The sequence below is a fragment of the Carcharhinus amblyrhynchos genome, chromosome 9 (assembly GCF_965287045.1).
Source record: "Carcharhinus amblyrhynchos chromosome 9, sCarAmb.v2.hapA, whole genome shotgun sequence".
In the NCBI taxonomy this organism is placed as follows: domain Eukaryota; kingdom Metazoa; phylum Chordata; class Chondrichthyes; order Carcharhiniformes; family Carcharhinidae; genus Carcharhinus; species Carcharhinus amblyrhynchos.
Genome location: NC_137332.1, coordinates 91595749 through 91611554, shown reverse-complemented (window position 1 = coordinate 91611554; position 15806 = coordinate 91595749). Strand labels below are relative to the sequence as shown.

Genomic DNA, 15806 nt, shown 5'->3' with positions numbered 1-15806 from the left:
TGTCCCGCACAAATGGTGTCCAGTTCTGCCCAAAATTTGCTATTGTTACTCCGGGGCTAGAGCCTTCCCAGGGAAGCCAAAACTTATTGTTTTTCTCCTGGGTTAAAGGGTTTGTATTGGGCAGTGGAATTCTGTCGTGTCCCACCCCAAGTTATGGGATTAAGATCATAAACCTCTTCCTCATCGGAGTCAAAGTCTCCTACGGGCGCCATGGGTTTTATGGCCAACCTATAGCCAGGATCCTCTAAAACTTGGTTTCTCTTTTCTAGTTCTTTATTGCGTGATTCCAACAATTTGATTTTTGTTTTGTCATCAGCCAATTTCTTACCCAAGACTGAGACTTGTTCAATTAATCTGGCCAATTGGTGAACTAAGAGAACTCCAATTTTCTTAGTTCTGTCTTTCATTTCCTTTTCCAACCATTTTCGTTGTTGGTCTAACGAATGAGAAGATTCCCACCCCTCTTTTGTCATCTGTTTAATGAATCTTTCCCTCTCAGTCATATATTCCTCTATCAGGGATCCTGGGGATCCCCACTGTCCTTGTGATCCCGCCATAACACAGATAAGTTTATACTCACCACCTGGAGTCTTCTATTCTCCCATCTCACTCTCCCACTCCTAGGCTGTTCTTATCAGAGTCCGGTAATACCTGTCAGGGGTGATTAGTGCCCTCCGTACTTCCGCTTACACTTGTAAACTTACACTATTAAGCTTACACTATTAAACTTAAGCCGGCTTTTCCTTCAACTCCGGTGATCACTGACAGTCTCTTTCCCATTCTCACAGTCTCCCAGCCCAGACTCTCAGCACAGATGATTCCCTCTCTGTAGTATGACTCACCCTATTAAGTTCGGTGATCTATTCCAGTACCCAGATTGTGGCTATTCAACCTGAGCCCGCAAACAGATCCTGGGTTTCGGCACCAAAATGTTGTAGATAAAATAATACCTCTGAGACTGTTAGTGAGTCAAAGTACAGTAGCTTTTATTTCAAAACTCTGCATTTATTCCAGAGTTTTGGGAGAACTGGTTTCTTACAATGGACTACCAGACTTCTCATAGAACACAAACACAAGTGGGCATTTATACATTATGAGCTCCAGCAGGAATCACGATTCAAAGTTCCAATTCTTGCCAGACCTCTGGGTCTTCCTTCCTTGGTTGTGATTCAGCCCCAGATTCAATCAGGAATCACAGTCCTGCAGTCACAACACAGTCTTCAATCTGGTCATGATTCAAAACCCTTCTGTAGCAGTACAAACATCCCTATCTTGTGCAATCGCAGCTGTCCCAACAGGACTCTTCCTGTTAAACGCCGGTATCGCGATCTGCCATCAGCAGCTGTCAAAAGCTGGTATCGTAAACTACCATCTGTGTAACGATGTCCAACATAAATAGGTAAGATTTGCAAAGGCTACAAAATAACAGCCATATTAAACTATCTGTCTTTATAAAAATGAGAGTTAAAACATGTAATATATGAACAAATAACTTATATTACTGCCAGGAGCAGTATAAGCTTGAGTAGATCAATCATGAGGAAGGGTTATGTTTGTGACATATTCCAGGTACAAAATCCATTAACCCTTTCCCTTCAGGTACAAAATGCATTAAACCTTTCCCTACTTCAGTAGTATTGTCATGGGATCAGTAATCCTGTGACTTAGGGCAAGATCTGGTAACCAGGGTTCAAGTCCCACCACAGCAAATGGTCGCAAGGAGTGGCACAGAATTCAGCACTGCTGCCTAGTTCTAGACTCGCCCACAATCAGGAACATTCTTTCTAAATCTACCCTGTCTAATCCTATTAGAATTTATTAAGTTTCTGCAAGATCCCCTCTCACTCTTCTAAACTCCAATTAATATAATCCTAACCAATGTGGTCTCTTCTCATGTGACAGATCCGCCATCCCAGGAATCAGCCTGATAAAACTTCACTGCACTTCCTGTATAGGAAAAAAATGCTAGCCCGTTCTTTCTTTCTTTATAGTTATCATCTCTCACTTCTAATTATCATCCTTATCAATGTTTTTAGCACCTTCTCTAGTTCCTTTCTGTCCTTTTTCAATATGTTGATAGGAAAATAAAAAAGTCTCACAACACCAGGTTAAAGTCCAACCAATTTATTTGATAGTAGACACACAAACTTTCGGAAATTCTGTTCCTTCGTCAGGTGTCACCTGACGTGTCACTTGAGTGTCACTGCACATGCACCAACGTGTCAGAGCAGAGATCGTGCATGCCCAGTGGCCTGACGCTGCTGGCCTCCGGATTGCTGGCCAGCCCAACAACTCCCCGATTGCTGGCCTCCCCTCCCCCCTCTCCTGATTGCTGGCCTCCCAGACCTCTCAGTACAGACCCAATGACCCTGATCACCACTTCCCTCCCACTCCCTAAGATTTGAATGCATAATAGTAGCGGTTCTCTCATCCACCCCCCACAGCCCCCATAAGCACTGCCACCTCTGCCCCTGCCCCCTTGACACTGTCCAATGCCCAGTGGGAAGTGCCAAGTTGCCTGATGGGCAATGCCAGTTTGCCCCTTGGGCAGTGCCAGGGTGCCAGGCTGGAATTGCCCTAAGGTCCCCATTACGCCCGACCTCCCAGGGAGCCTCAGTGGCCTCTCTTCCCTCCAGTGAGATCGAGCCACCTGTTCCCTGTTGTGAGCAGTTGTGAACCCCAGTGGCATGAACCACTCCTGGTGGGACAGGGTCAACATTAGCAGGCCTGGAGACTTCACCCCACCCCACCCCCCACAGGCCCGCTAATGAAATGTAAATGGAAATTTCCATATTATAATCAGCACCATGCTGATTTCCAGCACAGAACTGATTACACTGGAAATCTTAGTTGCAGGGGCAGTAGTGCCCAGTGGGAAAGCCGCAAAATGGCACTCGCTAATTTCTCTTGGCCAATGCACTATTCGAGCAGTGGGCTGGGAGTATCATCCCCATGACCTTTGGGCCTCCCGAAACCTCTCCAAATGAAATAATTTGTCCACATGAAGTCAAGAAGACAAACTGTTATTTTCAAAGTTCCATGAAATCAGCCCTTGGACTACACCTCCCTAAAGTGCACACAACTAGCTCTTGAAATGTAATGGAACAAAATCCTGTGAATGGTGAAAATCCTCAGGTCAGGAAACATCAGTGGAGACTGAAGCAATCTCTCTGCAGCCTTTGACATGGCAAATCACACTGTACTCCTGCAACTCTTCTTTGTGTTGATCAGTCAGTAGGACTTTTTCCTCTTCAGTTGTACACAGAGAATCTCCTGCAATGGTGCATCTTCGCACCGCCATCGTTCTGGTTCCTACCAAGGGTCAGTCTCTGCTTTTCAATTCGGTTCAGCCGCTCGGGGCTCGCGCTTCCTCACATTCCAACTCCCGAACGCTGGGAGCCCCCAGCCGCTGTGCGCGGCAGAACTACAACTCCCATCAGGCACCACGGGCTGCCCCGCCTGCCTGCCTGCCCGCGCGCAGTCCACACTGCCGCTCTCCACTGTGCAGGCTCGGGACCATATGTAGCATGGGTAATATAATTCCGACCGTGAGAGCCAGCCCCGCCCCCCGGATGTGACCAGATGGGTGTGTTCGTTATGGGCGGGTTTAATATTAATTCTGTCTCTGATTGGATGGGAGATCCGTGTTTGATTGGAGCTGTGTGTTGGATATTGAGTGTGTTTATTGGAAGCATTTCCCTTCTGATTTACAGGCTGAGTTTTGTTGATGGGTCATTGCTGAATATGAGAAGGTGAGGTGTAATTATTGGGAGGGGCAGAGACATATTTATTGCAGTGATTTATTGAAGATTTTACCTGAAGGCCTCGGACTTTCCCAAAAGCCTGGGTTTGGATTTGATAGCTGAGTTTAGGATGTTCAGTCTTGAGTGAGTGCAGTGTACCTAACTTCCCAGGATAAACCAAAACCCTTCAGTCAGCTATGCTGAAGTAATATTTGCCTTAGCTTCTAGCAGTCCCCGTATAGTATTTTTCCTTTAATTTGGGAAGGGGAGCAATTTCAAAATCTTCATTGAATGAAAATTTCTATTTGACACATAATTTAGGGGTGAAATTGGTCTTCACCAGTACAACATGAGCTCCTTGTGAACTAATAACTAATTTTACCCTTTGCCAAACTGTTTCTTCCATTGCCCTCAAGGTGCATGGGAAGTAGAGAAAAGGATGTTGTATGCTCCTGGTCACCCTTGGCTGGTGACCCTGCTGGAAACAAAGGGTGTGTGACAGTGAATTGAGGAAAAAGAAAGAATTGTATCTGATTCCAACATAGAGAAATAACAGACTGGAACTCGTTATGGAACAGTCTCTAAATGAGCAGCCAGGTCCTTCAGCAAAGGAGGAGGGAGTTAGAGGAAATCATGTTTCTCTTGTTTCTTTTTTCTTACAGATGTACATTACACCGTACTACACCAGAAAGTACAGAGAGGATAGGCACTGCAGATAGTTCCTGACCATCACCCAAGAAACAACAGCACAACTGTGGGAAAACATTCAGTTCTTTCGGAACATTGGTCAACACAGAGAAGATTGGGCAGTGAAACCATAATCTGGAAATTGGTCAGGTCATGGGATCTTTGACGTATCATCAGATCTGAAAGTGGTGAGAGGTGTGAAACCTTCCATCAGAACCAGCCTTTCCAAAGATTCAGCTGTAGGTAATCAGTCAGGGTGAGGTTGAGAAGAAGTGTGAGATGTTTGAAGAGGGCTATACAAGCACGTAAAACCTCTAAACACACTGGGTACATCTGTTACAGTCACTGTCAGCACAAGGGCAGCCACATGGAAGGGAAACGATTCAAGTGTGAGGTTTGTGAAAAATGTTTTGTAACTTCTACAAGACTCCTGTTGCATCAGGTGATTCACACGGGGGAGAAACCATTCAGGTGTGATGTTTGTAAAAAAGCTTTCAATCGATCTTCCCATCTTCTATCACACCAGAGGATTCACACAGGTGAGAAACCTTTCACATGTGAAGTGTGCAACAAATCATTCACAAGGCCATATAGCCTCCGTGAACATAAACGTCTTCACACAGGGGAAAAACCCTTCAAATGTGATGTTTGTTGGTTGACTTTCAACCAGAAGAACAGTCTTTTATCACACCAGAGGATACACAGAGGTGAGAAACCCTTCACCTGTGAGGTGTGTGACAAATCATTCACACAGTCATCGAACCTCCGTCAGCACCAACGGGTTCACTCAGGGGAGAAACCCTTCAAATGTGATTTTTGTAAAAAAGCTTTCAACCACTCTTCCCGTCTTCTGTCACACCAGAGGATTCACACAGGAGAGAAGCCCTTCCTATGCAAGGTATGTGACAAATTATTCCTGGTCTCATTTACTTCTTGTGTACACTGACACTTTCACATGAATAGTATGTAAAAAATCATCCTGACTCATCTCTGCATGCATTCACACATGAGAGAAACCGTTCACATGTATAGTATATAACAAATCATTCTCAGACTAATCAGCCCTCTGCACACATTGTGAAAAGCCATTCAAATGAAAGGTGTGTGACAAATCATTCTCATGGTCATCGAATTGCCACAGACACCAGCACATTCACACTGCGGCTCACCTACTTCCCTCACACTGAGAGTTGTCTGTGTTGTTTACCCTCCAGTGGTTACATGGGGGAGCTGTCCTTCCAAAGCACTGTCTGACTCAGCAGTGTCTGTCTCCAACCTTTCCCACTATCGGATCAATTATTTCAACAAGGTCAATTTATCTTTTGACCAGGTCGCTAAACGTCACCAAAAGAAAACATCAATATCTGTAAAAGCTACTGCTTATGCACAAGTTTTCTTGTGATGGACAAGTGGACAATATCTGAACATTAACTATATTTATATGTTAACTTTTGAAATTCTAAATAGTAGTTTATGATTGAAAATAGAGAAAGACTGCAAGATTTTAAAAACTAAATTTTGAAGTGTTGTAAGATGCAGTTGTCTTGGAGATGACTCTGATTTTTAATCAGAAATTCCCCGGGTGCAAGCTGAAAGCTATGTTACAAGACAGCACAGCAAAGTTTGGACCATGGTTTATTTTCCATTTTCATTCTTTTTCTTCAGATAAAGCTGACCCAGGAGTGCTCGTTGACTGGAGGGCGGGTTCTGTACACCAAGGAGCTGCCAGAACAGGCGGAGTTCACGAGGAAGATGTTTGGCCTCTCCAACCCCACGATAACCAATAATAGATCAGTTAAGGGGATGAGCGAAGGTGATGTCAGTAGCCGATTAAACAATCAGGAGGAGAGTTAATTTATGTGACAAAAGATAATAATTGTGATTTTTCTTCCTCTAACAGATACACAGCTGTCCATGGTCACATCAGTTGGTGATGAAGGAGAGTTAGCAGCAGCATCCAAGATTCCTGAAAGGGCTGGTGAGAAAGGGGCAGAAGTGAATACCTCACAGCAATGTGGTACAGCAGCTGTGGTGGAGGAGGGAGAGAAGTGTCAGGAGGACAAGGTGTCTGAAATGGAAGGTACTATTGATGAGTTAAAGTTAAATGTTGTGGTTTGTGTGAAGGAGGAGGCCTGTGATGCTCTGGCTGCTGTGGTGGAGGGAGGGCACTTGGAACCTTCTGGAGGTGAGGAACCTGCAGCTTTGGGAGCAGAAGCTCCACTGTCTCCACAAGCACACGGACAACATCAGACCCATGCTGCTGGTGAAGAAAATAAAGATGATCTGAAACCTTTTGCATGCTTACGCCAGGAACAGATTCAAAGTATGGAGAGTCATCAGGCCAATTCTAACTTGCTTCAGCAAACTTTGATCAAATTTAAAATGGATATTAGCCAGAATTTGCAAAGGAACAATGAGATTCTTCAGCAGCATCTACAAAGAAACAATGAGATTCTTCAGCAGCACCTACAAAGAAACAATGAGATTCTTCAGCAGCAGAATGAATTTCTTTGTCAGCTTCTGCAAAGAAGCAATGAAAGTTTGAATGAAATGAGGCAGATTCTATCCCAGATTGTAGCAACTACACTTTCTGGCCAACAGCAGCCCAGTGGATAGACATCTGTTGCTGGAAATGCCTCTGACACAGGAGAGGTCACGTTATGGAGCTGGAGTGACACAGAACGAATTAGGATCCCTCCCTCCAGCACTGCCACCTCTAACTCATTCTCCATCCTCCTGTTTTATCACGAAGGATATTTTTCTCTCTTTTCGGTCTGGATGTTAGCCACAACAGAGAGCTCTTCCATCATAAGGAAAATGGCAGAAAGGGTCGAACCCAGAAGACCTGCCTCCCAATCACAGCACCTTCCCTTTTTCTGGAATCAAGGACGGACCAGGTTGGAGTTTACACATTACACAGAGCCATCTGTCCATACCAATTATCTTCTGTCTCCACACATGTGTGTTAGGAAACCAAAAATCGTTTTAAGGGATTTTTATTTCTATGGGTAAATATTATAAATAGGGTCTAGTTTTAGCTGGTTTTAATTTAATGTCTCTGTCTCCAGAAAGAGATAGACTTCATGCTGGCCAAATGTGTTTGTATGTGTCGGGGTTGGTTTCAGTTCCAGCTTGGATTCAGGTGTGTTTAGAGAGCTACAGTGTGAGGAATGAATATAGATGCTTAGCAAATAGAGGCCCTTGCAGAGACAAAGAGGTAGGGTTTTCTTTGTTCTTTAGTTTTGACTTCTAGCCTGAGTTAGTTGTTAACAGGCAGCTAGAAAGAGAGAGAGGGAAAAAACATCTCTCTCTCAGCTTTGCTATAAGAAAAACCATCATACAATGGGGAACCGGTTAAGACAGCCAGTGCCAGAATCTAAAGAGCACCTAGTTAAAAGTAGAGAAATTAAGTTGTTTCCACACGGTTGGAAATAAAAGGAGCAAAGAGAAACAGAGCTGAACAGGGTACTGTTCATTTCAAATCACAAAACCAAGAAAAAAGTGGTTGGAGACAATACTGGAGAAAGGTTTCTAAGGTAATCCTAAAGTTTGGAATGTGTTAATACTGACTGGGAAATGATTGCTGAAGTAATTGGGCAGGAAATATTGGTTGGCTATCAGAATTTGTGTAACTGTCAAGACAAAGAAATCCTTAACAAAGAACAACAAGCACGGGAAACAGGCCCTTCGGCCCAACGAGCCCACACCGCCATTTTAACATTATTAGTCTCCTCTCCACCCATGACCCTTGTCTATGCTTATGGCATTCCACATTGAGGGAAGACTAATTTAGGGACAATTTGCAACACCAGTCAGCCTAAGAGCACATCTTTGGGGCGTGGGAGGAAACTGGAACACCCGGAGAAAACCCAAGCAAGCACGGGGAGAATGCGCAAACTCCCGCAGACACTGGCCCAAATCCATGTATCTGCACAGCAAACAGTGATAGTCACTGAGTTATCATGTTGCCCAGCATCTGGTCCAGTTTAAGCATACACTAACGACATGAAGTACTAGGCCACTCTCAAAACATCCAGGAGCAGCCCTCGTACGACCCATCGCGTGTATGCCCCTTATTGGATAACAAGGTGGACCGAAGCACTTGTGGATTAAAAGAGAAAAACATTAATACCATGCACATCCTTATGCAAACATTCAAGGGAATCCCCAGAAGCTCAAAAGTAAAACAACCCAGTCCTTCCATACCAGGCAGCATCCTGGTAAACCTCCTCAGCACTCTCTCCAGGGTCTCCATGTCTTTCCGGTAGTAAGGCGACCAGAACTGGACACAGTACTCCAAATGCGGCCTAACCAACATTCTATACAACTGCAACATTAGACTCCAGCTCTTGTACTCTATACCCCTTCCTATAAAGGCTAACATACCATAAGCTTTCTTCACAACCTTCTCCACTTGTACTGCCACCTTCAAAGACTTGTGCACTTGCACCCCCAGGTCCCTCTGCGTTTCTTTACTCTTTACAGGTCTACCCTTTATCATATAACTCTCCTCTATATTATTTCTCCCAAAATACATCACCTCACATTTATCAGGATTAAGTTCCATCTGCCATTTATCTGCTCAATATACTAGCCTATCTATATCCTGCTGTATTGCCTGACACTACTCCTCAGTCTGCCAGTCCAGCCCTTACTGAAATCCATATAGACAACATCAACAGCTCGTCCTTTGTCAAAAAATTCTACCAGATTCGTAAGGCAAGACTTCCCCTTAACAAAGCCATGCTGCGTATCCCTAATCAGATCGCAACGCTCTAAATGCGCATACATCCTATCCCTAAGAATCCTCTCCATCAACTTTCCTACCACTAACATCAAACTCACTAGCCTATAGTTACCAGGGTTATCCCTACTACCCTTTTTAAACAACGGTACCACATTCGCTATCCTCCAGTCCTCTGGGACTTCACCTGTGTCCAAAGAAGAGACAAAGATTTGCGTCAGAGGCCCAGCAATTTCATCTCTCGCCTCCCTAAGCAGCCTAGGATAAATGCCATCAGGCCCCGGAGATTTATCAGTTTTAATGCTACCTAAAAGCCCTAACACTTCCTCCCTCGTAATGGATAGTTCCTTCAACTGGTCTACAGCTCCCTCCAAGACAGTACCGGACATCAAGCCCCTCTCCTTTGTGAATACCAACGCAAAGTATTCATTCAGGATCTCCCCCATTCCCTTGGACTCTAAACACAGTTCCCCTCCTCTGTCCCTGAGAGGACCGATTTTTTTTTCCTCTAACCACCCTTTTGTTCCTGACATAGGAGTAAAATGCCTTTGGATTTATCTTAATCCTGTCTGCCAAAGCCATTTCATGCCCCCTTTTTGCCCTTCTAACTTCCCGTTTTAGCTCCCTCCTACTCTCTCTCTATTCCTCCAATACTCTCTCTGTTCCCAGTTGCTTAGGCCTAACATACGCCTCTCGTTTCTTCCTGACCAAGTCCTCAATATTCCTAGTAATCCACGGCTCTCTAATTCTACCTTTCCCATCCTTCCTCTTAACCGGCACATGTCTTTCCTGCAACCATTTCAGTTTTCCTTGAAAGACTCCCACATGCCGAACGTGGACTTGCCCTCAAACAACCTCTCCCAGTCTGTATCCCTAAGTTCCTGCCTAATCCGGCTGTAACTAGCCTTCCCCCAATTTAGCACCCTCCCCTTAGGACAGCACTCATCTTTTTCCATTAATATCCTAAAGTAGACAGAGTTGTGGTTACTATTAGCCACATGTTCACCTACTGCAACCTACTGACCTGGCTCATTACCCAGAACTAAATCCAGTATAGCCCCCTCGCTAGTCGGGCTATCTACATTCTGCTCCAAGGACCCTTCCAGTACACATTTTACAAATTTCTCCTTGTCCGAACCCCCAGCTCTAGGCACCTTCCAATCCACCCGAGGGAGATAAAATCTCCCACTACAACAACCCTGTTCTTCCTACACCTATCCAAAATGTCTCTATATATACCTTCTTCCACTGCCTGCGGGCTGTTGGGTGGTCTGTAGTACACCCCTAGCATAGTAATTGCTCCCTTCCTATTCCTCAACTCCACCCACAGCGACTCAATTCCCAACTCCTCTATATTTATTCTCCCTCTGCACCGCTGTTATGTGCTCCCTAACTAACAACGCCACTCTCCCACCTCTTTTCGACTGTCCTCTGTCACACCTAAAACACTTATACACTTAAGCGGCTGGTACAAAATCCTGGAATGGACTCACTGCTAAAAGTACAGTGGAAGCTTTGTGAAAAGTGTAATTTGTAAAATTATAATTTATAAAATCTGGACTGGATTCTGAAATGCAAACTGCTTGGTGAAAGGATTACTACGAGGGAAGATTTTAAAGTGTACTTTGGGAGTGGAAACTCTCAAGACAATCATCTGAGGGGATTCTGAGGAGTAATCCATGGACACTAACTTTGTATACATTAATAAGACTACTGTAGATTTAAACATACTTTGACATCTATATTAACACCTGTTTTTGATTGCTAAGTTAAAGGAGTAATCAATTTTTGATGTTTAATATACTTTTTTCTTGTTAAAACTAATTTGCAGATGTGTGTCTCTGTTCCTCCATGTTTGATTGTAAAAAAAAGTAAAAGTTATGATCTTTTGTGCCAGGGTTCCATTCTGGGGTTGTAACATGTGGTTTTAGGGTGAGTGGTGTCTGAACTGAACTTGTGCAGACTGAGTCATTAGGAGCTGGTCTGAACTCCATGGTTAGATGGGGTACCTCTGTAGAGGTACCCCTTTGGTTATGGACTCCAGGCACCTTTGTGGCAGTTCATTGGGAAAAAATACCCTTTTGGGATAAGTAACAGGCCATGAACGTGTGTGTGGAAAGTGCATACACCCATTGGAACTGAGAGCTCAGTGAGACTCAAAAACAGTTGCCAAAAGTGTCAAGATGAACTTTCACACAGATTTGACAAGCTCAAAATGCATTGAAAACTCCTGCTTTAATTCTTGGGAGAAACTGTTTGGAATGTTAAAGTGATTGCCTTTCATTCTGTCTATTGACTTAAGCCTCAGGGTTTGACTGAATTGGTTCTGTATAACATATTTTACAACCATCCATTATCACAGTCAGGTGTCTACAATTACAGTTTGATTTCCAACTCCAAGTGATTATTGACACTTGGAACAGGGACTATGAATTTCATTGTTTTTATAGAGGACTATGCTGTTGTCTATGAAATATTTTGTACAGAAATTTTGACCAGTTTATTACATTTATCTCAAGTGCCTTTACTTAATGAGACAAAGAACTGTTGTTCAAACTTAGCTTTATTAAAACACTTGTGGATTAAAGAAACACAATTCTTACACAATACATTAACTTAACTTCCCCAAACTAGGCTAATTGCCTGAGAAATAGAGATTACCGATCTGGTGAAATCCATTGGACTGCTGGATTCAATTCACAGATGAACTCAAATTCCTCTTAGCATGAAGGTGGAACTCACACCTTTTGCATCAACCCAAATCACAGTAGGTTTGGTGGAGTCTTCGCTGGAGTTTATCTTGAAAATGGCTGTTTTTATCATTCTCCTTCCTTCTTCAAATGTTTGCTGGTTTTCGGCCAATGGGTGACAGGTGTCACAAGAACAATGGATTAGCAGAATTGGCATATATAATTATAGCAGCAGAAGTTTCAAACAGTACAGTTCTTAATGTTTCTTCATGAGAACAATGTGGTTACTTTATGAATAGGACATTCAAGCCACATGCGATTAAAAACAGCTTCTTTCAGATATGAGAATTCCATTGTCTGGTCTGGCCATGAACACAAATGGGAGTTGATGAGATAGATTAATAAGATCCCATGATGTCAGAAAATAGAGTGCAATTGGCTAAAGTTCATTTATAATAATGATTGGTTCCATTTGCTGGAAAGGAGGGAAAAGAAATGTATAAATGATCTAACTCAGCTGTGTAATTTAGAATAGTGTTGGAAAGCTTCAGGACCTTCTCTGAGGGATCTTGGACTGAACAATACTGATTATTGGTCAAATAAAGAGACGTCTTTGGTAAGACACTGGATTGAGTCTTTGTATTTAAGCTAAAGTTTTTAGCAGTACATTTTCTCTGGGTAAACCCTCCTTCAAGGGGCATTTACACACCTGATTCCCCATAGCATAGTCAGATTAACTGAACAGGAATGTGAATATTACGGAAAATAATCCATATGAATTGTGATCCATCACTTCTTGAATATTCATTCCTGAACGAGTGTGGACATTACAGATGATACTAAGATGGGTGGCAGAGCAAAGTGTGCAGAGGACGCTGAAAATCTACAAAGGGACATAGATAGTCTAAGTGAGTGGGCGAGGGTCTGGCAGATGGAGTACAATGTTGGTAAACGTGAGGTCATCCATTTTGGTCAGAATAACAGCCACAAAATGGATTATTATATAAATAGTAAAAAATTGCAGCATGCTGCTGTGCAGAGGGACCTCGGTGTCCTTGTGAGGGAATCTCAAGGAGTTGGTTTGCAGGTGCAGCAGATAATTAAGAAGGCAAATGGAATTTTGTCTTTTATTGCTAGAGGGATGGAGTTTAAAAACAGTGAGGTTATGTTGCAGCTGTATAAACATAGAACATAGAACATAACAGCGCAGAACAGGCCCTTCGGCCCACGATGTTGCGCCGACCAGTTACAAAACAATGACCCACTAACCTAAACCAATCCCTTTTCGTCCATAAAGGTGCTGGTGAGGCCACAGCTGAAGTACTGTGTACAATTTTGGTCTCCTTACTTGAGGAAGGATATATTGGCACTAGAGGGGGTGCAGAGGAGATTCACTAGGTTGATTCTGGAGTTGAGAGGGTTGGTTTATGAGGAGAGACTGAGTAGACTGGGGCTATACTCATTGGAATTCAGAAGAATGAGGGGCGATCTTATAGAAACATAAGATTATGAAGGGAATAGATAAGATAGCAGCAGGGAAGTTGTTCCACTGGCGAGTGAAACTAGAACTAGGGGGCATAGCCTCAAAATAAGGGGAAGCAGATTTAGGACTGAATTGAGGAGGAACTTCTTCACACAAAGGGTTGTGAACCTGTGGAATTCTCTGCCTAATGAAGCAGTTGAGGCTACCTCACTGAATGTTTTTAAGGCAAGGATAAATTTTTGAACAGTAAAGGAATTAAGGGGTGAAGTGAGTGGGCGGGTAAGTGTAGCTGAGTTCACAAAAAGATCAGCCATGATTTTATTGAATGGTGGAGCAGGCTCGAGCGGCGAGATGGCCTAACTCCTGCTCCTAGTTCTTATGTTCTTACACCATGTGATCTTTTTAAAAAAAACTTCTACTTGAAGAACATTCTTTATCCTTAAGAGGCTTTCAAATTGGAAACATCAGTATGAGATGTGTAGCCTTTTAACAGCAGATCAGAGCAGGAAGACCCACAGCATCCAAGGGAGCGATGACGTGTTGTAGTGGGATCAGTACGTGCATAGAAGAAAGGTGAACTCAAGAGGGTGAGGGAAGAAGGAGGAGTGAAGAGATTGGTAGAACAAAATGAACCAGCACTGGGAAGTACCTCTGTTACTCAGGGAGTTACTCTAATATGTGGAGTTATGCTGTGATTCGGAGGAAACACTGTGACTTGAGGATACTGTTACTCAGGCCATGGCTCTGGGAATTGTTGAGGAACACAATGGCTTTGGGAGTAACGCTGTGACGCAGTGAGTTATTCTGTGCCCAGAACATAAACTGCACTTCAAGAGTTCTTCTTCCTTGGGAAGTGACAGTGACTCCAAAGTGACCAACTTTGTGTAAATAAAACAAGGGACATTTGATCATGGGATCTTGGCCAGGGTTGCAGGGGCGGTTAGCGGCAAGGGGCTGAGAAGAAGGAGGCAGGCTATTAACTGTACTGTTGAGCATTTTGGTTCTAATCCTAGTTTTGAAAGCACAGAAACAGGCCATTCGGCCCGTCTGCTTTCTACTTTGCTTAAGCACCTCATGAGCTTTTTCCCTACCGACGTTCCCTCAGTGTGTCTTTTGCCAATACGAGATGATCACCGAAACTCGTCTGCACATATGCATGAATCTGCGATTGTGCTGAAATCCAATAACGTCTCTTGGCCGTGTCCAATCTGCTGGTACCCTCTGCACATGTGTCAATGATATCACCGTGCACGTACACCACCTTCCTGATTCTGTGTTGCAAATACTCTGTAATGTTTATTTAGTACTGTTAGTTTCTGGCAGTGGTTTTCTGCTTCTGTATAAAATCTTACATATTAATAAATATTTTAATTTGTTTGTAATGGTTTGAGGGTTTGACTTTCCTGCTTTTAAAATGAGAATGAGAGGCAGCTCACATAGGCGGTCTCTGGAGCATTGTGAAGTCATTAATGATAAGTCCATCCTACGAAGCTCCAACTGAAGAGGTCTTTGTGGTGCAGTGAGCCAGAAGATCTGGTTCGAGTCCCATCCCAGACTTGATGGCCATGGAATGTACATTCATAACATAGCCAAACATGTTGTATATCAACCTGGAAAACGTTTCCAACACGTCAATGGCTGGTGAAAAGAACAGGAGAGACTCCTGGTCAGTCTTGCTTAGTGTGGCATGTCAAGCTGTAAGTCTCTGGTGAAAGGTAGTGACCTATTCCTGGAAAAACCTCGCTTTGGGAACAGAGGAAAACCTGTCTTCAGGCCACTATGTGTAGGAAGTGAAATAACTAAGCACTCATAGAGGTGGCAAGTTCCATTTCTAGAAACTGTGCTTTTGCTGCTTACTGTCAAAACAAAAGATGATCTGGAGGAGGGAACCGAGTGCAGGGTGTCGAAATTTGCTGATGACACCAAGATTGGGGGAACGGCAAATTGTGCGGAGGGTGTGGAGAGTCTGCAGAAGGATCTAGATAGGCTGGGCGAATGGGCCAGGAAATGGCAAATGGAATTTAATGTTGGCAAGTGTGAGGTGGTCCACTTTGGTAGGAAGAATGGTAGGAAGGACTATTACTTACGTGGCGAAAAACTGCAGCAGGCGACGGTGCAGAGGGACCTCGGGGTCCTTGTGCATGAATCGCAAAAACCCAGCTTGCAGGTGCAGCAGGTGGTCAGGAAGGCGAATGGGATGCTGGCCTTCATAGCGAGGGGGATTGAATATAAAAGTAGGGAGGTCTTGCTGCAGCTGTATAGGGCATTGGTGAGGCCGCAGCTGGAGTACTGTGTGCAGTTTTGGGCGCCGCACCTGCGCAAGGATATTTTGGCCCTGGAGGGAGTGCAGAGGAGGTTTACTAGGCTGATACCGGAGTTGAGGGGATTGAGCTATGAGGAGAGGCTGAATAAACTAGGCTTGTACTCGTTAGAGTTTAGAAGAATGAGGGGAGATCTCA

At 43.8% G+C, this 15806-nt stretch overlaps 1 protein-coding gene across 2 annotated transcripts in view; it reads left to right on the top strand.

The window, feature by feature from the left end:
* The window catches only part of LOC145348018 (uncharacterized), a 649120-nt gene extending 637891 nt beyond the window's left edge, over positions 1-11229 (top strand). Inside the window, exons 1-4 of one of the 2 annotated variants that reach the window (XM_080196125.1) lie at positions 3692-3752; positions 4406-5328; positions 6096-6243; positions 6331-11229. In XM_080196125.1, coding sequence (XP_080052251.1) covers positions 4798-5328; positions 6096-6243; positions 6331-7046 — 1395 coding nt within the window. In that variant the 5' untranslated portion in view covers positions 3692-3752; positions 4406-4797 and the 3' untranslated portion in view covers positions 7047-11229. Of the gene's footprint in view, positions 1-3691; positions 3753-4405; positions 5329-6095; positions 6244-6330 lie in introns of those variants that run through there. The other variant, XM_080196126.1, reaches the window with a different exon arrangement.
* Positions 11230-15806: the final 4577 nt, after the last annotated feature.